The sequence below is a fragment of the Pleurodeles waltl genome, chromosome 11 (assembly GCF_031143425.1).
Source record: "Pleurodeles waltl isolate 20211129_DDA chromosome 11, aPleWal1.hap1.20221129, whole genome shotgun sequence".
Taxonomy (NCBI): Eukaryota; Metazoa; Chordata; class Amphibia; order Caudata; family Salamandridae; genus Pleurodeles; species Pleurodeles waltl.
In genome coordinates this window covers 14,820,654-14,846,790 of record NC_090450.1, presented here as the reverse complement: position 1 = coordinate 14,846,790, position 26,137 = coordinate 14,820,654, and the positions used below count along the sequence as shown (strand labels likewise).

The window sequence follows — 26,137 nt, the reverse complement described above, 5'->3', positions numbered from 1 at the left end:
TTCCAGACGCATCAGGCAGCTTTCTGGAGCTCACATAGAGTAGGAGGGGTGGGGTTTCTCAGAGCTGACGAGAGGCCACATCTTGAACCAAAGAATACTAGTGCAGCAGGAGCAGTGGTGCCGGGGCCCAGACAATAGATGCGCACTGGACCCTAACTTGGACTGTCCTTTTTTCATTCAGGAAAGGCCATTCCATTTTCCTTGCTTCCATGCCTGAAGGCATCCTTCCTATTCCAGTGCTTGAACCACTTCAAAGCACCCTGGACCATGAGTAATCTCATGTGAGCGTAATAATTTTGGCGGAAAATGAGCTTCTGGCCGAATCGGGAATTAGAAGAGTTTAGGAAATAAAAAAAATATAAAAAAAACAGTTCCCCACCAAACCTACCGCCCTCCTCACCCCACCGCCGACACAGCCCACTACCTGCCAGCTATCTCTCCAGGTAAAACTTTATGAAATCTGCTGATGAGAAATGTCAACAAATGTGAATAACCAGAGGAATCTGGTCTGGTAATCCTGCTTTTTGTGGGAATTCTCCTAGGAGAGCAACTTGGGTGTTATCAGTAATTTTGGGAATTGTGATGAAGCCATTAGGATTTTTTTCCTGACTTTTCACGTTTTATGCGTCCTCATGAACTGCTTGCATTTCTACAAACGGCCACAGGGGGGCAGACTGATGCTGGGTTACAATAGAGGGGCGGAGGGGTCTCGATGGAAATGAAACCGAGAAACAGATGTTCATCCCCCGACGCTAACGAGCTTTGCAGCCACAGCAGACATCGTGTTTAATAGCCACTTGTTTTGCAATTATCTTGCATTGAGCCCTGCATGTCACATTCTTCAGGTGTAAGGTTACAGGTCCACCTTATTATGAGCAGCGCAAATGTGACGCCTGTGCGAAGCCAGTACACACAATGTACAAGGAATCCCATTGGCTCGTCGCTGAATAAACGCAGAAGAGTGGAATGAAAAACAAGTAAACATGGTACTTAGTAAAAAAAATAATATCTATTTATCTACTTATCTATCTATCTATCTATCTATCTATCTATCTATCTATCTATCTATCTATCTATCTATCTATCTACCGATCTGTCTATCTATCTATCTATCTATCTATCTATCTATCTATCTATCTATCTATCTATCTATCTGTCTGTCTGTCTGTCTGTCTGTCTGTCTATCTATCTATCTATCTATCGATCTATCGATCTGTCTATCTATCTATCTATCTATCTATCTATCTATCTATCTATCTATCTATCTATCTATCTATTAATCTATCTATCTATCTATGCATCTGCAGCTCAACTTCTGCTAAATATACCCAAACGTTTAAGTTTCCAGTCACATTAGGAAACCGCATTGGCTCCCTATAAGACACATAACTACTTTCAAAACCTTCTGCTGTGCCTAGAAAGGGTTCAATAATTCAGGCCTTTTTCAAACACAACTTCCAATGCTACATCTCCAAATCAGAAAGGCTGGCTATGCTTTCAAAGTGTAGGCACATGACCTGGGGCGGCAAAAGTTTTTTCTGGGGAGCTACACTTGCCTGGAATGCCTTGCTATTGGTTATTAAATCTGCCCCCCAATTTCCTAGATTTTAGGAAAGCTGTAAAGACATGGCTGTTTAACAGGATCAAGGATTAAATACTTCCTTGGATTCTAGCTTTTTATTCAGATAATGAACCTCTATGCTATCCAGTTAGCTCCAAGCCATCTATCTATCTATCTATCTATCTATCTATCTATCTATCTATCTATCTATCTATCTATCTATCTATCTATCTATCTATCTATCTATCAGGCTTCACTGAAAAAAAAAAAGGTTAAAGTAACCTTATAGTTAGCTGAATTTATCAGTGTGAACATTGTTTTGAACTAAAAAAAAAACCACAGAAATCCAGAACTTATTATAGTTAGCGGTGCTAACTATAACTTGCGCCCCCTCCGTGAACTGCTTATCAGCTCACAAATTACATAACTCATGAGATGTTCTATGACATCATATATGACATCACTGATCTCAAATGACATAATTGACTCAGCCGTATAAGCAGGGGTTTGGCCATAAGGGCCTGGAAAACCAATTCCACAGGGCCGTTATTTTTTAATTAAAGGGAAGGCAGGTTGTGCGGCCCCCAACCCCGAGCTGGTGTTGACCCCAGGGACCCAATCTCCTGGGTACACATTTAAATAAAGGGGTATGAAGTCCTGTGCCCCATCCTACCAAGCCTTTTTAGGCCCTGGAAATCCTAACCCCAGGGCCACTCTTTTAAATAAAGGGGAGGGATGCAAGTGCCCCCCCTCTCCAATTCAATTTCGGCCCCACGGACCCCATCCCCCGGTGCTTGGTGTTAATATTAGAGGGACGAGCAATATTTAGATATGTGACCTTTTGACAACGTGACACTCAAGCATCTTCATAGAGAAATCTGTGATACCATGAAGAGTTGAATCTCCGCCAAACAAGGGTAATTCCTCTGAATTATTTGAAGATAATGCTTCTTTGTTCGCGGGGAGATTTGTTCATATTCCTCTGCATCAAAAATGCCTCTCCAAAATCAACAAGAAACACACTAGGGGGCCTTTTGTTAGCTGTCCATCAACCTGGAAAAAGATGTGAAGACCGTCGCATACCACTACCGTATGGGAGGCGGGGCTGAACGGGTGGAGCTTCTAGGTCATTTTGCACATTTGCATACTGATAATAATAATTATAAGGGTGAACCATGAACTATGGTCTCACCAGCAGACGACAAGAAAGAACCAACTCGCCACAGTCACTACGGAAGAGATTGCACACCAATAGATCAACGATGCATTCACCTCCATCAAGGATTTCAGATCGTTTTTCGATATGGAATTGCAGTTAAACACACTTGCTTTGCCTTGGCCAAGTGCAAGAAGTTCGGATGATTTGTCATTTACAGAAGCTTCAACTCGGGCACCGGCACGATTTGTATTTGTAAGTGCCTCCCATTGAGATTTAATTTCTGAAAAACGAGCATCGGTGCCAGAATGGATCGTCATCTGCTTATTTATTCAAGCAGCTTCCAGAGTTTTGCACAAAGTGTCTACCCAACTAATGTACTTCAAAAATATAAGGGGATTGGAGGGTTGATGGTCATACATTGCAGTTCCCACACGGGAAATGACCCTTGACTAGTGGAAGATCCCACAGGGACCTTTGTCTGGTAGGGGCAATGTCAGACATTGCAGCGCCGGTCTGACGAGGAGCCGTCCGATGATGAAGCATGACATCCAATAGGGTGTGTGAGGACTCTTGCTCCTACTAATTAGGACTCCCTAGTGTTTTCTCTATCTTTCTTTGTCTTTTTTTGGAACAGTGTATTTCATTATATATACCCAACTAATGTACCTTATATTGGCTAATTAGTAAGTAGTAAGTACTACCTTAGTGGGTAAATGTCTAGTGCACATTCTACACGACAGCTGCGTAAAGGATCACAAGGTAATGTCTCCAGTGAACTTGTGTGTCTGTAATTTTGGCAATATGATTGTTCCTCAAATGTCTTTATACAGAAATCTTTGATAACATGAATTATTGCACAGAGAAGAAATCAAGACTACAAAGAATTGAATCGCCAACAAACACGGGTACTTCCTCTTAATTATATGAAGTGCTTCTTTGTTTGGTGGATATGTACTCATATTTTCCTGCACCAAAAACATGTCATCAGAATTTGCGGGATATGTGCTTGGGGCTGATTTCGGCCCCAGGAACACTGTTCCCCAGGACCAGAGCAACACATGATGGGTGATCTGCTGTCCTCCCAAGACACCCACAATATCCTTGTTGGGGTACATAGATGGAGCCCCAAGGCCCCAGCAGACTCCCCACAAACAGCTAATAATGCTGCTCCCTATTGGAGAGAGTAATATTTGGATCTGTTTCCCTGCCCGCAATCCCTTGCTGGCCTACTTACCCACTTGGACATTATACTTGATCTAAATACTGATAGGGGCCTTAGTCCCAAGACCACCTTTCTCCCCCTCTACTAACTGGCAACAGTATTATGCCCAGTGCAGTCTGTGCTCAAAATGGCCATCCCTCTAGAAGTCCAGAGTTCTAGAGGGATCGCCTTTTGCTCGTGGACCGCACTGGATATTGTTATACCTAACTAGAGAACTTTTGGACACTTTAATATATTTAAGATGGACCATGGCCGGTACTTCCCGGCACTTCTGCTACTGCAGCAGTTATTTGCATTTTTGCAGAAGGTTTGCTTCCAAACCTGCGCTTTACTTGTTGGTTACCAAGACTCCCTGTCAAAACTTAAATACCCTGCCTTGAGAAAGCCCCAGGCATGTGCGCCAGGAAGAAGTGAAACACGTGTTGGCTGTCTCTCTCGCTTTTCAATTCACATGTTATGCTAAGTGTTTTGTTGGCAGAGAATTCGTCTCTTATCACTGACTACTCTAAACCTTTGGAAAGCAACATCCCGGAGTATTGTAATCAAACAAAGATCTTCATATTTACAAAGAGGCTGTTTTAATGAATTCAGTGAGTGTTTTGGAAGCTGAGCTGAGAACAGCTTTCCACATCGAGTCTGAGTGAGGGGTAATACAGCAAATTCCATTTCTCTATCCTTGCAGAATAGATATTTTATGTGAAAATTTGGATTAAGACTCAGTACACTGTTCTTCAGTCTCGGACACAAGGATTAATAATGATTTAGGGGCTTTTTGATATAATTAATTCTTTTAATCAGAAATTTCTGAAATGCTAGTGCTCAAAATCATAGGTAGTTGAACCTTGGTAGCTGTCCTTCCTGTAAACATCATTTAATAGGATGAAGATCTAAGTTCCAGCAGCTTTGGACAAAACATTAAAACTCGATTTGAAGCAAAAGCTGCAATGTTCAAGTTTATTTGTCTATAAAGAGGGTTGAATATTGCCACAATTCTGCCAAACTCAAGGATTTAGAAAAATTCAGAAATTATATTTTTAAAACACTGTAACGGACACCTCACACATGTAAAAATGTAGCAGTGCTGTCGTAGGAAAATTAGTTGTTTTTCTGTATTTGGTTATGCCGCATAAGTTTGATATTTCTGATAAGATTGGCTGTAGAGAGACTCATTGATAACAATAGTTTAACATCTGCTCAGAGTGGGTTTTGGGTCTGTCCCTTGCTCATGATTCAGTGGCGTTCTTCCCTTTTTCATGTCCCTGCTTGTGGTCCTTTGGAGGCCTCTATATTCTTGTGTTTGTCTCACCTCTAGAACATTTTGATTTAACTTTGTTTTCAATGAAATAGCTTTATTGTTCCCCTGCTGATGTCAGGGACTGTTCTTCCTTTTGCATGTTTCTTTGGCATTTGACTTTTATTGCTTGCTTGCAGTGCATGAGCCACGCCTCACCCTGCTGCATGTGCTCTCTCCACTGGTCTTCTTCCAGTCCCCACCTCTTTCTGGGCCTCCGTCTCCCCCATCTCTCTAGCTGCCACGTCTCTCTCTCCTCCATCTTCATTGCTGCCCAGCTCCCTTCCCTGCTTCTCTCCGGCTGCACCTCCCTCTTTCCTGTCATCAACCCCACACCCCCTTGGTGGTGCTACATTATCGACTGTGGTGTGGGGAGGGGGGTGGTGAGCTCCAGGGGGCCCCCTCAGCACAGGACACTGACTGGGTCTGGGACCAGCTAGTTTGATGCACTTGTGCACAGGTGGCAGGCCCCTGGCCTGGAAGCTCCTGACTGAGTCGGAGGGGGCCCTCCATGTACTTAGAAGGGGGTCCCCTCAGCACAGGACACTGATTGGGTCTAGGACCAGTTAGTTTGATACACTTGTGCAGAGCACTGCGCCCAGGTAGCGGGCCCCTTACCCAAGAGCTCCAGACTGGGTCGGGGGAGGGGCTCCACGTACTTTGGAGGGGGCCCCTCCACACAGTACACTCATTGGGTCTAGGACCAGTTAGTTTGATACACTTGTGCAGAGCACTGCGCACAGGCATCAAGCCCCTTGCCCCAGAGCTCCTGACTGGGTCGTGGGGGGTGGGCTCCATGTACTTTGCAGGGGGCCCCCTCAAGTTTTGTTACGCCACTGACCCTCTTCATTGCTCTCCTCCCTTCCCAACCACAGTCTCCCCTCTCATTCCCACCCCTCCCTCTTCCCCCCATTGGTCTTTGTGATGGGTGAGCTGGTGATGAACGCAGCCTGCCCTTCCAGCTCCTGGCTGACTGCGGTTCCCTCCAACCTCACAGAATGCCAGCTCAGGAAGTCAAGATTCTTTTGGAAGCACTGTTGACTGACTTCCTGACTCACATGCCTTCTGCAAAGAAAATAAAAGCTGTGAATCAGTTGCCAATGGCTGCCTGGGAACCAAGAAAGAATAATGGCAACCAGGCCACAAAGCAGGTCTGCAATTGCAAACCCCAAGCCAAGTGCCAATATCCCTTCAAAACAACAAAACCATGTTCTTTGGACACTCGGAACACCATACCGCTAGCAGTGCTTGGTTGGTAGTTTAGAACATGAAGATAACCTTGGCCTTTCTTGGATTTTCTGGCTCCTTGGGCCTGCTGGTCCATATTTTCTTACTTGACTATTCATTTGTAAGAAGCACATTTCAAACAAAGTAGTAGCTTCACAGGGGTGTTTGGGGTGTTAGAAGTGTCATACCCTATTAATAAATGCATGTTCCAGTTTCTGGTTGGGTCCAGGGACTGTGAGGTAGGTTTAGCAGTGCACGTGTTGGGTTTCACCTGGCTTATAATAACACAGGTAAAGATCTTGTTTAGACCACCCCATCCATCTTCCTCCCACACACCAGTTGACAATGATAAACCAAGACAACTTTAGGGTAAGTTGAGATTGAATGGCTCCAATGTGATCTGATGCAGAGAACGCTTTGACAGGTAAAACTGCTTCTCTTCCTGTTGACTCTAGGATAAAAAGTTTTTGGTTGTCTATTTTTGGTCAAATACTTGGAGTCTTGTAGACTGTGTCACATCATCTTTGGTATGATGGGAAAGTGAGGGGGGGGGCAAGGTAAATGGCAGTGATCCTCTGTTCAATAACTCTTCTGTTGTTTTGCCAAGGGCGCGGTGTGGATTGGCTGAACAGGAGACAAGTAAACAACACCCCTCCTTGTACATTTATAAAGGAAAGCAGTGAATGTATGAAGAATTATACCCTTCCATGTACATGTGTGTACTTTCTAGTTGCCTTTTTGTTTAGAGAGGTAATCCTGGCTTCTAACCTTTAACTTACATATCTGCACTAACCTTTATCTTCTTGAAATGCATTCTACAAATGTTGGGAGGCTTGTTTTTGGGGAGCTGAGAGGTGGAACCAGTGCCATGCGAAGTACACACCTCCTCTTCTACTTCTATTTTTTAAACTCCACCACAGACTACACTGTTTTTGAACTACATTTCTTGAGGCTACAAACATAAAAATATCCTCTGCAGGGGACTCCACTCTTCCTTGCAGTTGTGTTTATTTAAAAAATCAAATGCCTCATATAAAATAAGAGCAGGATTGAGACTGTACACACCACACAGGCATGCACACAAACACACACATTAGCAGTGCTTGCTTGTAAATGAACGAGTGCTTGTGCCCAATGCTCTGCCCAGCCGCCTGCGGTGGTGCAATTGATTGTAAGTGTAGTCATACACCCACCACCAGACACTCCCTGCCCCTCTATCTCGCTCTTGCAGGTTCCTGCTTCCTCCTTTTGTGATGCTTTTTCATTCTTCCTCTTCCTCTGTCCTTCTGCTGTGTGTGTTTATCTTTCTCTTGCTCTCATAAATATAAATGTCAGATGCAGAAAATATGTGCTGGTTCCCAAAAATGAGTTCTGGCAGCAACTACCAGGTCAAATTAACCACAGCAGCCTTGGTAAGGACATCAGCCCCTCAAGCTAAGTCAACACATTGCAAACTATGGATCTGATTTAGATATTGGTGAAGGGGTTACTCAGTCACAACAGTGATGGCTATCCTGTCTACAGAAATCTAAATCCCATTAAATGCTATGGGATTTGGATTTTGGCGGACGGAGTAACCCATCTGCCAAAACCTAAATAAGGTCCTCTGACCTTAAAGTTGTTACACACAGATCACTGCATCAGACGTTCATCCTTGTGACTTTGGGATCTGACATTGGCATTCAAAATTGTAAACTCCATGTGCCACAGTTTCTAAAACATGTGCCCAGTTCGCCAGACTCCTGTTATCAAAGGTCATGCGATACAACACACAATAATGGCACAGGCATGGGTGTCAATTCACCAAAACGCCAGGGGGAGCAGAAACTGACATCACATGCCCTTTGACCTTTATTTTCACACACATGCTTACACATGCACAAACATTCACACCTACACAATCTGTCCCACATAAACACTCTCACCCGCATGTACGCACACAGCATACATTTAAAAGCATTTTCTTACTTACCTCAGCTACAGGTCATATTCCATCTACTTGTACACCCACTAGACACCAGGGAGAAGGGAGCGGCCCTGGTGCAAGGGCTTTTTCTCCCCCCTTTTTTCTGGCCATATTCAGCCTTTCTGCCCCTCCCTCCAATGGGGAAGATGGGGGCAATAGCCCCCGATCTGCCCCCCGGGAGGGCAGAAAGCACACTAGGCACCAGGGAATATATCTATTTTTAGATTAGGTGTGGGGGCTGCCCACTATGGGCATGTCGATGTCCCCACCCCTGAATAAAATGGGCACAGTCTTTCTGCCATTCCTGGGGGATGATGGGGGCAACAGTCCCCACTAGGCACCAGGGACTATTTTTTTTTCTTTGTGTAGGGGTGGGGGGCTGACCAGAATGGGCATGCTGATGCCCCAAACCCCCTCACCACCAAAAATTAGGCACAGTCTTTCTGCCCCCGGGGGCAGATGGTGGTATTACAAGTGAGTTATCATTTTTATCAGGAGAGCAAGGGGAATGATGGGTGGTAGGAAATTTGTGCTGGCACGGTGATCCGGCAACTTTTCTTCACAGAGTTGTGAGGAAAGTGTGACTTTCTAGCTAATTTTGTGGTACACAGGGGATTCTGGGTAAGAAAACATTGGGTGATCAAAGTAAGCCACATCTTCCTTGACTCCCTCTGGTGTCTAGTTTACAGAAATGTCTGGGTTTGATAGGTTTCCCTAGATGGTGGCCGAGCTCGAGACAAAAAACGTAGGTGGTCCCCTATCTATCACAAGACAACCTGTTTTATTAAGGGTGGTTCTGGGTTTTTTTGGTCCCGGGCTCGGTGGCCATCTAGGGAAACGTACCAAACACAGGCATTTCTGAAAACTAAACACCTGGCGGAGTCCAGGGAGGTGTAGTTTGCTTGAATCCTCCAATGTTTTCTTACACAGAATCCCCTACAAACCTCAAATTTAGCAAAAAAAACAAAATACAATTTTCTTCACTTTTCAGTGTGGGATCACCATTCAGGCACAAATTTCCTACCACCCAGTGTTCCCAGCAGTCTCCCAAAAAATGCTACCTCACTTGTGTTGGTGCCCAAAGCAGAGTCAGCCTAAAAACGTCAAACAAAAACTGTACTAATGAACACGCTTTATTCCCCCTCAATTGCTACATGTTTTTGGCCCTTCCCCGTCGCAGGCACTTGGCCCACCCACACAAGTGAGGTATCATTTTAGTGGGAGAGCGAGGAAAACACTGTGGTAGGAAATTTGTGGCGGTGGGGTGATCCCACACAGTAATCTGAAGAAAATATGATTTTTAAGCTAAATATGAGGTTTGCGTGGGATTCTGGGTAAAAAAAACGTTAGAGGATCTATGCAAGCCACACCTCCCTGGATTCCCTCAGGTGTCTAGTTTTCTGAAATGTCTGGGTTTGGTAGGTTTCCCTAGATGACCGCCGAGGTCCGGACCAAAAACGCAGGTTACCCCCTTGCAAAACCAGGTTTTTTTGTGATAGATAATTTTGATGTCTCCACAGTAGGTTTCGGGCCGCCTCCTGTCGCAGGCATTAGGCCTACCCACACAAGTGAGATACCATTTTTATTGGGAAACTTAGGGAAATGCTGGGCGGAAGGAAAGTTGTGGCTCCCTGCAGCCAGTCATAGCACCGAAGGGGTTAAAGAAGTGTGTTTTCAGTCCTTTGTGAAATCGGAGGAGATCTTAAGAGCATCTCAGATCAACTGGCCCTGGTTTCCAGTCCGTGGAGGCTGAAACAAGGGAATGTCCGCCATCTCAGCTGCTCTGCCGAAGAGCCTCCTGCTTTGACCTAATAACCATGTTGTTAAGGCTTTGATTTAATTAACGTGTTGTTAACGCCCACTTTAGTAAAGCTTGCATTCGAATCATACATCTCCTTAAAATATTTCAATTTCACTACCTAAAGAAGGGATGTGAGACTTGGAAATCAGCAGTTTTGAGCCGCAGTAGCCTTTTCTTCATATGTGATAGGAAAGTTTGGAAGTTGTGAAAGTGTCAGTGTGTATTCAACGTACTCCCCCAGAACCAGTCAATGTTCACATGCTTTATTCATTGCACAAGAGATGGAGACTTCTCGGTCACACAGGTGCATTTCATGTTCATTAAACATAAAATAAACCTGTGCTGTATGTGATATTATTGCAGCATTCACAGAAAAATGATAATTGGGCAGAAAGGAGTAGACAACTGAGCTGAGGAGTTTGGTTTAAATCATTGCATATATTTTAATTATACCAACTTTGGTTTTGCACTCAAGTAAATTACACATGACTAGCACAAAAAATAGTAAATGTTTTTATTGCATAGGAGAAGCTTTTTTTGTGTCCATGTGTTGCCACTTGTGCTTTGTTAGGCGTAGAGTCAGCTGGTGAGAGAAGAAATGGTTCCCTTTGGTTGTCATTTATGGGCCCCACTGTGCCCCTGTAAGTTGTTAATTAGGAAGATGAATATAATGTGTTTTATTCGTTTTATTGATTAGTTTTGATCAATTAAATGAATGTGCTCAGCGGTATCCCTGTGGACTTACAGCAAAAGCTTGTAGCTATGTACATGTGGTTTATGCATGTGTATTTCAAGGTACCATGCAATCTCTAATCTGTAGGTTTCCTGCGCATCCAAAGTTTGAATCAGTGACTGTCTACATATAAACTACAGAGGTGGCTTGCTTGTCTTGAGCAGGATACTAAACTCTAGTACCACCATCAACAAGTATTAAAATAATTTAGGCCCTCATTACGAGTTTGGTGGGCGGTGGATGCCGCCCACCCAAACCGTACTGCCATCATGCCGTCCGTGTGGCCAGAACACTGCCGGCCCTATTAGCCGTTCACCGCAGGGCCTTAACATTGAGGTCGGCTCGTATTTGAGCCGGCGCCAATGTGGCGGAGCGGCGGGTGCAGCAGCACCCGATGCGCTTTCCGCTGCCCGTAATTCGAGCAGTGGAAAGCATGACTGGGCTGTCCATGGGGTCCATGCACTGCCCTTAACAAGTGCATGGGCAGTGCAGGGACCCCCATGGGGCCTCCGGCACCCCCTTTCTGCCATCCTTTATATGGCGGGGCTACTGCCATGCAAAAACTGGCAGAAAGGGGACTCATAAACCCGCAGGGCAGTGCTGCTTGCAGTGCTGCCCTGGAGGATTACAATCGCCGAGACTACCAGTCTGTTGACTGGCGGCAATCTGCCGGTGCTGGTGGTCCGCCCGTGGCACTTTCACCACAGTCGTAATGTCACGGTCGGACCGCCACCTTGGAGATCTGGTGACCGTCAGGGTCATAATGAGGCCCATAATGTGTTCTTGAGAACCTGATCTCACAGTGTAGTGTACATTGCACTCAGCCTACATGGGTCAGCTCATAGGATGTATACACGCAGGCCCGGATTTACTAACATTTCACGCAATGCAGTGCAGGAAGTGAGGGTGCTGTGCTGCATTGAATGTAAGAAAGAAAGCAGAAAAGCACCATATTTTCAAAGACACAGCACAAATCTGCTCTCACCCAGCACCGGTGCACTTGTGACTACTGGGCGCCAGCATGGGCACCTTTGCATCTTGGTGCAAGGGTACCTGTGTTGTGGTCAGGATAGTTTTTCTGCAGGAAGGTATCCTTTGAGGCCATTTCCTCTTTACATGTATGTTTCAGACTGCAGCACTCATGCAAAGAGGAAATCAGGAGGAGGAATACAAAGATTTCTCTCGCCAGCCTCAGGTAGGCGCAGCGTGTTGGTACAAGGCCATGACTACAAGGCTTGTTAAATATGGGTTTGCATCAGAATCCATGGCGGCTGCACAGGAACGCGCATGCGCAACCCACGTAAGGCCTCCCTGATGCAAGGTAATGCAAGGCAGTGAAAGTGCTCTGTGCTGTGTTAAGTTTTCTTTACAAAGCCACGTAAATCGGCATTTGCGCGGCTTTGTAATCTCGAAATGGATTTTGAATTGCACAATCTTGGCACAAAATCCTAGAATGTCTGGCCTGCAGTCTATGTGCAGTCGTGTCTAGAGTGGATGAGAGTTATACACAAACTAGAGAAATCAACACGCACACTAGTGAAGTGAACACCCTAAGCCAACAGAAACCTGTCTGAGAGTCTATAGGAGAAGGCAGTAGATGTGAGCACCATCTTTTGAAGTGGATCACAGTTGTCAGCTCAGAATCTATAGAACAGTCTATAAAGGTCAACACAAAAGTATATGGGACCTGATATACAGAGTCTGTGGGAGTTAGCAGTGTCTAAAGATGTGAATTCACCAGTCTCTAAGAGTCACCACATGGGTACTGATTATGAGTGCCAAGGAATCATGAGGAGTATTTACAGCACCGCATTCACACCAATCCCCAGGATGAAGCCTTTACCATGTTAGGTAAATACCTCAGATTCTGACCATGTTGAGCAGGGGCGGCTCCTCCGTTCGGTCGGAGGAGTGTTGCCCCCCCCCCCCACGCCAGCAGTGGCAGTTGCCAAACCTTCACAAGAAAACAATAATAAATTAAGTTTATTATCATTTTCTTGTAAAGGGGTGGGGCCACTGGGGTGACGAGCAGTGAGGGGACGTGCACAGCACTCCTCCTCAGGGCGCATGTGTGTTCGGCGGGCCATTTCAGGCCGGCCAAACACACATGCGCAGTCGGCTCTCACCAGCCCAGCACTGTGTTGCCAGGCTGGAGAGAGCATGCACAGGCTCCCAGTCTGCCTGCGCGCGGACTTGCTGGGCGCTCCCAGCTAATCCTGACACTGATCTGAGCAGCATCAGGATTGGCTGCAGGGCAGGCTGGGAGCCTGTGCCTGCAGCATGCGACGGAGGAGCAAAGCGGTGGCGAGTGAAGGTAAGTGGGTTTTTACTTTTTTTATTAAATTAATGTTTATTACCCCCTGCCTCCTCCGCGCCACCCCACCCCTTCCACGCCCCGCGACCCACGACTGATGTTGAGTAAAATGAGGCATAACATGCAGAATCAGCATTTACTGCATCGTCGTCTGCACGTTTTCCCTTTTATTGTACATTTTGTCCCAATAAATATTGTCAGCTTTAACCCACTTATCTCTGTCAAGGGAACACATAAGCAAGGCCCAAAAAATCGCCCATTTCACAATTCCAATCCCTCTGCAAACAAATTCTCCTCCACACTGGGAATCAGGGTTTTTAAAGTTTAAGCAGTCCACACGGAGGGTCTGCAGCCTTCAGCACAGAGAGTCTCAGAAAGTCTAGAGTCTGTAGAGATCCCAGTAAGGAACTGTTGGGAGTCAGCCCACAATAACCGAGTCCCAGTGTGCAAAATCTGTGTCTAGAGGAGTCTAAAGGAAAGATCTGTGGGTCAACAGAGTGGTAGTTACTTATGGTTTGGGAGAACTCCTAATCCATAAACCCTTGGTGTGGCCATCCAATTTAGAGGACTCCATTAGTCAATCATGGGTGGCAGCCTCTCCACCACAGGGCTGCCATGTTTATTGCATTGGAGCACCCATCCTACTTCAGGAGGACCACCGATGCACCCACACAGGGAATATTGCAATGACCCCCATGGGCTTGGATAAAACTCCACATACATTGGGTCAATGATTTTTTGTTTTTCTGGCTTTTCCTCCCACTTTTTAGGGTTGTTTGTGCAAAACAAAAAGCCATCCCCGGCCTGATTCTAAGATATGGCGATCGTCCAGTTTTACAGTTTTGTCAGAAGTGCCTCCATTACACTTCCTGCTGCCACTTTAGGCCAAATGATCCTCACCTCCTACCAGCGATATTTAAATATATTGGGTGGTTCTCCAGTGGGAGGGTGGAGGCAGAGCCTCCACCAACCAAGTGGGCACCCGCCTAAGGTTAAATAAGCCACCGAGGTCCTGACTACGATCTGGGTGGACGGAGTTACTCTGTCACAAACGTGATGGATAAACTGTCCTCCAAATTATAATTCCATTAAATCAAATGTAACTTGTAGTATGGCAGAGCCAATGTGGATCACGTTTGCAACGGAGGATTCCTCCGGCTAAGACCATAATCAGGCCCAGAGTCTTAATGCGATTGCACACCTGAAGGTCTTAACGCAACCTAGAGGTGTCAGTGTAAACATTTTTTTGGAGTCAATCCAAAAAGCCTACTGAAGTCAATGTGTGGTCTCTATGGGTGAACCCACTTCTTATAGAAATGTACTCATGCAACCTTAAGAAGTAAGGGCCAGATGTAGGTAGCCTTTTGCGCCTCGCAATCGGCGAAAAACGCAGTTTGCGAGGCGCAAAAGGCTTCACACGTTGCAGAAACCGATTTTGCGAGTCGGTACCGACTCGCAAAATGTGTTTCTGACTCGCAAATAGGAAGAGGTGTTCCCTTCCTATTTGCGACCGCATCGCGATGTTGAGTTGCTTTGTGACCGCGAAAGCGGTCGCAAATCAACTCGCAGTTACCATCCACTTGAAGTGGATGGTAACTCATTCGCAAACCCCTTCCCCTTTGTGAATGCAAAAAAATATATATTTTCAGAGCAGGCAGTGGTCCTATGGACCACTGCCTACTCTGCAAAAAACCAAAACTAAATGGTTTCGGTAAATTTTCTTTTTGCAGCTCGTTTTCCTTTAAGGAAAACTGGCTGCAAAAAGAAAAAAGAAAACTGCTTTATTCAAAAGCAGTCACGGACATGGTGGTCTGCTGTCTCCAGCAGGCCACCATCCCCGTGAGTGCCTAGACTCGCTATGGGGTCGCAAACTGCGACCCACCTCATTAATATTTATGAGGAGGGTCTTTGCGACCCCATAGCGAGTCGCAGAAGGTGTCTGAGACACCTTTCTGCATACCAGTTTGCGAGTTGGAAATTGCGAGTCGGAAGGACTCGCAATTTGCAAGTCGCAAAATGGTTTGTACCTACATCTGGCCCTAAGAATACAGAATCAATAAGAGTTAGTGCATAGCCAATAGGAAGAAAAACGCATAGTGAACAGGAGTCTATAAAGGGCAAATGCAGAATCTGTGCACACACATGTACAGGAGTCAGCACTTAAGCAGAGGTGTCAGTGCATACAGTCTACAGACGTCAGCGCAATCAAATTCCGGAAGCCAACATAAGGAGTGTCAGAGTCAACACACTCTCTCTGTAGGAGTCAACCCCTAGATTATGACAGCTCATAAACACAGTTTAAAACAGAGTGTGCAGCAATCAACACTCATGGTATATAGTTTTCAAAGAATCCTTAGAAATGAACACGAAATCATTTATAGTCAACAAACACATGTGAAGATAGACCGTAAAGAAGTCTTAAGATACAAAACGCCTGGTTTATGCTTTGACAGATGGAGAAGAGTCCGCAAGGTGACGGAGGACATGAAGGCCACCATCCTGATGGTATTCTGTCTGTCAAATTTAGAGATGACTTCTGGCCCAGTAGTTATCTCTGTACCATGACATGAACTGCTGCCAGAGCGGCCGCCTTCAAGATACAATATTGTTAGTGGAAGGCCGCAATCCGTTCAGTCACTTAGCAAACCTTTAACTCTTTTTCTATTTCAGAAACAACCCCCCAAACCAGGAGTTGTTTCTGAAAAAGAAAAACATAATTACCCCCATAGCCTGTGAGTTTTCTCCCAGGATGTGTGTCATTCAGTGGCTTTTTCTGTGTGACGGACAGGACTTTGCCCTTCCTCTGACGGCTTCTAATCCTCTGGGTTATCAGGGGCAGATTTCCGTGAAAGGATCCAACAGGGGCTTTGCTGACAGAAAGATGGTGGTCTGCTTGACTTTCAAAGAGGTGGGCAGAACAAGGGTTTGGTGGACAGGGTACTCTGTCACATTTACATTGGGGCAGCTCATCTGCAAACCCTAAGTCACTCCAGTGGTCTATAGAGGTGAAATCACAGCTTTCAGCATTTCACACATATAGCATGTAAGAGTCAACAAAGAGATCCAACGCATTTAGAGGAAACAGGTGGACTGCAGAGTGGCTTGGGCAGAAGCTGCACACTATACGCGTGGGGAACGCAGGCAAGGGCCCGTGGTTAGTGGTTTGTGGCAGAGGACCAACTTCAGCTACAGTGGTCCTCACACCTTTAAAACAAGGTAAGGAAATTGAGAAGCTGGCAGATTGGACTCCACAAATTTCATGCCACCTCAGTTGATGTTATCCAAATAAGTTAATAGATATGAAAGATGTGTTGAGGCATGGCTGGGCCGTAGTGGATGATGAGATACCTGTTCTTCCTGAGTTATGAATAGGCCACATCTCGGTTTAATGTTCCAATAGTAATAACCGCTAGGTAGGTAGAGTCCTAATTCATTGGACACAATAACCTGAGAAAAAGTTGTGTTCTTTTTTGTGACACTGAACTCTATCATGTTTCATTATGGTACCAATAGGTGCTCTGTGAGCAGGCTAGAGGGGGAAAGTTTGTTCATACAATCCAACATTACGTAGCTGATACATGTGTGTGCTGTCACTTGCTAGCAATGTAGAGAGTTGAGGTACATGTGCAAAATCTAGGCAAGAAGGTACTGTAACAAACTTATACAAACTGGCATTAGTGTTACAGTGGTGGTGTTTTCACAAAGTGTTCCCTGGAGATGTTTGTGAGGAGCACATGTTTTGAGGATGCAACTATTGGGGTTTTACTCTGAACAGAATAAGCACTAATACTATCTGGAAGGACTTGTCTGCCAACGACAAACACAAAAAACTACCAGATATAAGTGATGCTCTATGGCAAAAGTAATGCAAACTTAGAATTGCTTTGAATCTCCAATTTCAAGAAAACTGAGATGATTAAATCATATAATTTCAAGCTGTTTAGCTTTCCTTTCAGAAGTGGACTCAAGGGTTTGGAAAGAAACAGGCAATACTATCACCCGAGTAGCATGAAAATCAAACCAACACTTAATTACCAAATGTGTACACTGCCTTCCTTTGGCAGACTCACAGTGAGTGTACTGGTGCTCGAAGTAATACTGAGAAGTTAATTTGCCAAACAAAAATCCTAAAAACCTAACAATGTGCGGAGTAGTAAATCACAGTGAAGAGAAGATATGAGTTGAATCCATAGGGCTGGCAGAGGACAATATCTCTTCCATCCTGAAGTACCTTGCCCACCAAATTTAGAGTTGTCCACCAGCCTTGTGGAAAACTCTTTACATTGACAGGACCCGCCATTACAGCGGTCTCTGTCAACTTAGGGCAAGTTTGACGGTAGATACCATCACCCATGATGACAGTCCATCAAACCTTTCAAACGTTTTTTGTTTTTCACAAACAGACCCCCAAACCGGGAGTTTGTTTGTGAAAATTAAACAAAATAAGGTCCGCCACACCGTGAGAGTTTCTGGATGTGGGAAGCATCGTTTTCTTTTTGCCTTACGACCAGCTTTTTCCTCATGGTGACAGACAAGAAAAAAAAAAAGTACACCGTCAACGGTAAATAGGGCGCACAGCCTAAAGTCTTTCCTCTGACATCCGCCACTCTGTCGTGCCGTCTGAGGAAGTATTCCAAGGGTGGAGTCAAAAGGAACTCTGTTGACAGAATACTTACGGCCAGCCTGACTTGAAATGAGGTTGGTGGCCTAAGGGTTTAGTGGACAGGTTACTCTGTTGCATTTGTGCAGGAAAATCCCATACGGCAAACACTAAATCAGGTCCATAGTTTTGCTGATAGACTCCCTGAGCTCAGCAACCCTGACAATTAATTCTGGTAATGTGGTCCCATGGCAAAAACCGTGAGAAGGGAAGGGATAATTTTTTACTGTCTATTGACTATCTCATATGTTACTAGTCAGTGAGTATCTGCTATATCACGGATAGGAGAACATCTGATAACACAGATCTAACTACATGTCAGCATTTCTTGTGTATCTGCAAACACACCAGCTCTCAAAGAGTTTTTGAGGACATGTGAGAAAGTGCAAGCTTCCAATGGAATGCCCTATCAGTAAAAGAATTCTATATATCACTCCTTACAGGATGCCATGTCATAACTCATGGGGAAATGAAAAAAGGCCAATGCTTATAGTCACCCTTTTAGAGTATGTTGTATGTCAGTGCTTGTAGAGTATCTGATGATATGTCAACACGTGTAAAGTATCTGATGACATATGTTTTTTTTTAACAAGATTCTATGATGTCAACCCTTGTTGGTTATCTGATGATACACTTGTTTAGTATGTGATAATATGTTAACACTCGAGTATTGGATTATATTTAAATGACTGTAAAGTATCTGGCAATACATCAATGTTTGTATAATATCTAGGTTTTGAGTGTTGATGCAATTTCAATCCTGATTGTGTATGTGACGATATGTCAATACTTGCTATGTATTGCCAATAGATTAACACTCATTAAGGGTACACAGCCGTGTTTGTACAGTGTGTGCCACAGGATAATTTCCAGCCTCCATTTCGCCACATGATGAAACAGCATGGATGAAGCAGGAATGGAATAAAAAACTACTAGCAAACAAAAAAAGAGTGAGGGCAGGTTGGAGGGGCGTTTCTGAGTGGAACTCACTAAAAAGAATGAAGAAAATGGGGCGCATATAGGGAACCCATCCCCATTAGCAAAACTGAACCAGTCCGTGGCATGGAAACTCAAGCAGTTCTGGGTGATCATGACTTGCCCCCATGGTCATGCCACTGTTCCTGGTACAAGGCAAAAGGTTCCATGAATAGCTGGTTGACCAAAAAAAAAACGCAACGTGCAGGGAGTAGAGATTGGAAGACCAGCGAAGAAGCACCTTCACTGTTGGAGATTCGCTGACGGAAAGCATGTAGGGGAGTTCCCAGTGGAGAGACATCCTAGAATCCTTCTTAAATATCTGATGACATGTCAAAGATTGTTGAGTGATAGTCGATTGGCGTGTGTGATGAGGCATCATTGAGAAAAAGTCCAATGTTCTAACATGTTTGGTGGTTATCTGATGGATTAACGGTTGCCTGAAGTCATGCAATCACTTGTAGATAGGTTGGTTGCTCCGCACAGAGTGCCTGCAAAGATATCACCCCAACTGGCTGCGTAGTTTCTGAGATGCACCGCTTGCATATGTCCTAGTGATGTGTCAATTTTGGAAGAGGCTGTCGCTGTAGAGCACTTGACAATATGCCACACTTTTAACGTACATATGGTTATTACCTACACAGATTATTTGGTTAAGTTGCCTTTGCCAAGTATTTGATAATATATCATTGCCTGTAGAGTGCCTGGTAATATGCCAATGCATGCAGAGTGGCTAGAGTAGAGGTTGTTGCAAGCAGAGACTGGTTTATGTTCCCAGTTTATCTTCCAACCATTCCACATAGTTTGACACTTTCGTGTAAACACCATAGACTTGTTTGCTTGCACACTCTTCAGGTCCCCCCCAGGAGACCAGTCCTTGGACAACCCAGCGACTGGTATCTGGGTCCTGGACGATAAAGGCACCACCACTGTCCCCCAAGCATGTGTCCTTTCCGCCCTCATAGAACCCAGCGCAGAACATGTTCTCGGTCACACTGTAGTTTCCAGAGCGAGATTCGTAACTGGTCTTGCATTCGGCGTGCAGCACGACGGGTAACTTGACGTACTGAAGGATGTCAGATAGCGTCCTCATACCAGAGCTGATAACTTCATCAACAGTTACATTGGGATTGGAGATGCCCCAACCTGCAACAAGTCCAAGAGTGTTGGGAAGAGGCCCCTCCATTTCGTGGTCCAACGGGGGGAGACAGAGCGGCATGACGTACATGCCCAGGGTAACTTTATCCTTTAACTTAACCAGCGCAATGTCATGATTGTAAATTTTAGGATCAAAGTTATCATGTAAGATGATTTTCTCCACCGTCCTGTTCACTGCATCCATTTTATTGCGCACATCATGCAGCCCTAGGTAGACTGTGACGTGCTCCTTGGAGACGGGGATCACCGTGCTGTCCCGGCGCTGGGACCGGAGGACATGAGCCGCTGTCAGGACCCAAGAAGGAGACAAGAGAGCTCCTCCTCCAAACCACTTCTCTTCCGGCACTCTGGAGAGATCTTCCACCACAATGAGAACCTGCCAAGGAAAGAAACCAGGCTCTGCGTTCCTTCCACCTATGATACGTTTAATCACTCCCGGCAGAGGGCGGGTCGGCTGGCCACACACTGTCAAGACAAAAAAAAAGAAGAAAAGTTATTAAAATCAATCAATGCAGGGAAACACTAAGCAGGTACTTAAGTTTTGATTTGAACATGGCTGATTGTTGTTGATTAGAATTGGAAAGCTCCCTTTACAAGTCTACCCAGCATTGACTGTAGATTCAGTTACCTGCAATTTGCCCTATTAAGGTAGGTCATCTGAGTGCCAGTGGGCACGACAGCTAGATAATGAGTGATTGAGAAAGCATGAGTGAGGTGGAATTACTATGACTGTAGAATGGTTCTCCATACATCAAACACTCAAATATTTCTCTATGAGTAAGACTACTACTCGTTCCATCAAAAGACTTCATTGAGAATAATCTCAAAACTCTGCGGATAACAGATGTCTCAGTTACTCTTCATGAGGGTTGTATTACATTCTGAAGTCTAACTGTATTGGTCAGCGAGCAAGTGAGCCCATGGCTTGGCCTCTCTGCAATAGGTGCATTAACACTCTGAGCACTCCATTGTGTCAATAACTTTTTATTCCTCTATTTAATGCTAAGGAGACACCCTTTCTTCTAGCTACTCTACTCTGCATGTTCTTTGTTTAGGAATGAGTTACGTTGACTCTGATGGTCTAATATACCTTCATTCCAGAGTCTGTGAGTTTAATCGACACAACCCATTGTTCATTGGTAAAAAGTTGAATATCAGAAGGGTGAGGAATGGATCCTTTTTTTGGCATGTTTACTCTGCACTATGACCCATGGTAGTTCTGTTCTACAGCAAGGTCTACAAACACAGCGAGACAGAAACCCAACCTGTTTGATGATCACTCATTTAACTACAATATTTAGCTAAATTGTGCTTTCTTCAGGAAACAATTTGTCTATTTTTTCAAAGAAATTCCGAGATGACTGTCACCTATCTGACAGCTAGCCAAATCTTCAAGACCATTAGTCCGTAGATTTGCCTTTTCTGTTTGGTGTTGCCAAGGCTCTGACATTTAGGCAAGACTTTGATTGCCCAATTTAAGTAGTCTGGAATCTCATGACATAGTTGAGTATCTATCTAATTTCACAAGGCTAAGACGGAGGGTTTTGCAGCATTGTGCACATCCTAGCTCTTTTTATAGTTGCCTTGCTAGGATAGTGGTCTCGTCTCCTAGTCTAACCACAAAAACCTTGTCTGCCTTGTATGCTCTAGACTTTACAGTGAAAACAAATATCAATACATTTTCAAAATCATCACTTGCAGGAAATTGATTTGAAATCCAACTTTATGCCAACAAACATATAGCAGTGCGATTACCCCCATGCAAATCAGTTGTTAAATTTAAATTTTATTGATCATTGGAGGAATTAGGTGATTTGTTTTCACCGTGAAGTGATTTCATCTGATTATGGTGCCATAGGTCATGCAGAGGCTATACGCACTCCTGGAGTTTTTACCTGACATCTCTCGACGTGGACCATTGTCTTCTTTAGCTTGTTGGCTCAGAACGACGATGCTGAAGGTTTCATTTTCTAGGTTATAACGATTTCAGGTTTTTTTGTGAAGACCCATCACAAAACCTTGAAAGGTTTTAGGGAGTGAGGGGTAAGAATTTGGAGGTTCTGGGCATCTCACACTGACAGTGTTAGTCTTTTCTGGTTCTTCTGTTGAGAATGCTGCAATGACCATCACTTCTCCAGGAAGCCTGTAAGATGGAGGTGGTGCACGGCTGGCACACGTATGTAGTGTAATGTGCCAGTAGTTCTTATAGAAGAGAAGTAACTAGGGTGAAAGTGGGTGGTGGTACCCAGTGTCTACCATTATGAGTTGCAAGAAATTTACATCCTCTAAGCAACCAATGCAAGAGCTTTGCAGTTATCACTTTTGGTGGAAAAATTAATTTTCTGCCTTTATGACACAACATCCAACCACTACCTTGCACTCACCAACCACACAAGGCACCACATCTCAATGTCCAGTCTACCAAAACCCTCATTATCTCTCTAGTGCTCCATAAACAAAGACTATTAAATAGTGGCATATAATATTTATTTTTCCTTTATGCTATGAGGAAAATGAGTACTGCACTTTTTGTAGGACTCTAGTTAGAATAGTTATTTATTTAGTCCAACAAAATAGTTGAGGTGAGATAGAACCAGTGGGCAAAAGCCAGAAAACTTGGTAACTCCAGCAGAAAGGGGAGTAACATTTTAACCCAAGGGCGGGGGAAACAAAATCAGGTCCTTTTGTGAGTCGATGGAGGAGGTACCCTACGAGGAATCCTAGATTTTAAATAAGTTGATGGAAGGCTTGGTAGCCAGGAGGATAAAAAATCTGAGTTTGTAACTTTATTTTCTGGAACTGGCCAGTTATATTTTTGCAATACTAAAATCCTTGCATATTGCATATGGGCAAAAAAAAAAAAAAAAAGAAAATCACACAACCATCTCAGCACACCCACAAACTCTAATGTTTTACTGATATAAGCACAGTTGAATAGATAGGCTGGAACCTTTACGCTATACAGTGCCCAAACTACAACAGGTACATCCTAGTTTCAGGACACCATGCCTGCTTTCACCTGTAACACAGGACACATGTGTGATGGCCAAAAGTGTCCATGTGTGAAGCATGAACTGTGGCATTTATTTCCATTACCAAGCCTATACCAGGGCACTACACATTGTAGACCAGGTGTAACCACAAAATGGAAGACACAACACCATCCTGCAGGAATGTACCCTGCAGACGATCGACTCACTAGGTGTACCAGTACACCTATAACTACTTATCTTGACAACAAAGTTGTGATCAATGATCTGGAGGCAATATTTTTCAGGTCGACATTAAAATATTGTAGTAGAACACCTACATCAGAATTATACAGTAAATAAAACCACACTAATCCTAATTTCCCCCCGATGCAAGGTGAACCGACAGGTCCGCCTGCACGGACGCACTATAATAGTTGATAGTAGATACCGAGGTGGTTTGTGCACCTTTTTTAATCAGGTTGTCAGATTAAGAGCTATGTCTTGTTGTCTTTTAGTAATCTTTCCACTGATAATTGCTTCAGTGTTTTTCCTCGCTGCCAAACCTTAACGAGTATTATTTACTTGCATTTATTTTGCACGCTAACAAGATATTTTCAAATTCTGGTTTGAGTTACACCTATTTGGGTTTGACTTCTCCATCAACCCCAGTTCTAAGAGGGGAAGAAGTTCACAGACCATGGATTTTATGAAAGGCATGACACCCTTGGATGTCTGAGCGATTATTCCTTGTTCCTAAGAAGTGGCAGAACCCTAGAAAACCAATGATTTCACTGTCCCTATGAAAGTTTGTATCATGGTGATAGTACTTGCCCTCTGTAGCTGCAATTAACTATTTTAAACCAAATATTACTCACAAGACACCTTCTTTACAATACAAAATTGGGGTTACTCAGTAGTCTGTAGTCATAAATTACTTATAATTTATTATGTGATGTAATAGACTCGATTGTGTTCTTTCCTGAGCACCGCAAAAAGCTTTGGATTTTCATTCCAAGAAACATTGTTTTTTTTGTGCAAGTTAGATGCCAATAAAGTATCCTCATTGTAATTGTGTAAGGTAATACGCAGCCAGTGTAGATCATCAGTCTATTGCATACACGTTGTCAGACTATGGGATTGATTTAGAACTCGGCGGACGGGTTACTCCGTCGTAACGGTGAGGGATATACCATCCACCGAAATCTAAATCACATAGGATATAATGGGAGTTAGATTTCGGCAGACGGGATATCTCTCACCACTGTGACAGAGTAACCCATCTGCTGACTTCTAAATCAGGCCCTATGTTAAACAATTGCTCTCTGACCCCGCCCGCCGATCCGCAGGAGGGAGAAAAGCTGTTGCTGTAATTCAATAAAACTGGTTGATTGGCGATACACAAAAGAAATGAGGCAAGTATGCACACCCCCTTTTTTTTATAGAAACATTTCTAATTTTAGAAAACAGTAATAAAAAACACAGTTACTCTGATACGTATAGAAAGTGCATATACAGCGTCAAATCGTACCAGCACCCCATGTTCACTCCTCTCCAAAACGTACTAACAGGTGAGTAATTTAGTGCCAGTTCTAGTTCTGGAGGCCATGGTATGTCCACCATTTCTTCCATACAGCCTCGTATTGGCGGGGGCAACCCCTCGCCATGTAGATTGGTTCATGGCCTCGTATTTGCGGGGGAACTCCTCGCCATGTAGATTGGTTCATGGCCTCGTGTTTGCGGGGCAACACCTCGCCATGCAGATTGGTTCATGGCCTCGTATTGCCAGGGACAACCCCTCGCCATGTAGATTGGTTCATGGCCTCGTATTGCCAGGGACAACCCCTCGCCATGTAGATTGGTTCATGGCCTCGTATTGCCAGGGACAACCCCTCGCCATGTAGATTGGTTCATGGCCCCGTATTGCCAGGGACAACCCCTCGCCATGTAGATTGGTTCATGGCCCTGTATTGCCAGGGACAACCCCTCGCCATGTAGATTGGTTCATGGCCTCGTATTGCCAGGGACAACTCCTCGCCATGTAGATTGGTTCATGGCCTCGTATTGCATGGGACAACACCTCGCAATGTAGATTGGTTCATGGCCTCGTATTGCCAGGGACAACCCCTCGCCATGTAGATTGGTTCCTGGCCTCGTATTGGCGGGGGCAATCCCTTGTCATGTAGATTGCAGTGGCGGCTCCTCCTCTAGGGCGGAGGAGCGTCGGCGCCCACGCCAGCAGCAACCGCTGCAAATTCTTTAACAATGAAAGGATAATAAACTGAGTTTATTATCCTTTCATTGCTAAAGGGGCGGGGCATTGGGGATGACCTGGACGAGAGGAGTGCACTGTGCACTCCCCTCAGTGCTCATGTATGTTTGGCTGGCCATCTCGGGCCGGCCAAACACACATGCGCAGTAGGCTCTGTCCAGCCCGGCACTGTGCTGCCAGGCTGGAGAGAGCTGGCACAGGCTCGCAGTCTGTCTGGGAGCGCCTTGGCTGGGCACTTCCAGCCAATCCTAACGCTGCTCTGAGCAACGTCAGGATTGGCCGCAGGGCAATATGCGAGCCTGTGCCTGTAGCAGCGACGGGAGAGGAGCGGCGGCAGAGGAGCAAGGTGTGCAGGTAATTTTATTCATTTATTTATTTTAATTTTATTAATATTTCCCTCCCCAGCTCCCTGCCGCCCTACCACCTGCCCGCGCACCACCCCATCCCCCGTAACACCAGCGAGCAGCAGCTGGTAGATTGGTTCCTCCAGTTTGCCACATCAAATCTGCGCCCCTTTTTAAGTATGTATGTAAATATATATATATATATATATATGTGGTATTTTTAAAATGAGAACCTAGCAAGAGGAAGCAGAGCACCAAACAAGGTCAAAGGCAAGCTTAAAGTCAACAATAGGAAGGGAATCTGAGCCACAGGCAGTCAAAGCCTTGCGAAGTAGTGCTCTTCAAAGAGGTGTGTCTCAGCTCTCTCCTAATTGGAGCAGGGATGAGGCGGTCCTCATGAACATGGGTATGTTGTTTCAGATCCTGAGTTCAATGATAGGCTTCAGTTTGAGGCACCCACCCGCCCCATCACCTAACTTAACTCT

The 26,137-nt window shown here is 44.7% G+C and overlaps 1 protein-coding gene across 2 annotated transcripts in view; it reads right to left on the bottom strand.

The window, feature by feature from the left end:
- Nucleotides 1–26,137, bottom strand: part of MASP1 (MBL associated serine protease 1) — a 250,759-nt gene that overhangs the window by 80,661 nt on the left and 143,961 nt on the right. Inside the window, exon 11 of one of the 2 annotated variants that reach the window (XM_069212803.1) lies at nucleotides 10,646–20,532. The exons of the other annotated variant lie outside the window; for it this stretch is intronic. Coding sequence (XP_069068904.1) covers nucleotides 19,676–20,532 — 857 coding nt within the window. The 3' untranslated portion in view covers nucleotides 10,646–19,675. Of the gene's footprint in view, nucleotides 1–10,645; nucleotides 20,533–26,137 lie in introns of those variants that run through there. 2 annotated transcript variants of the gene reach the window in all.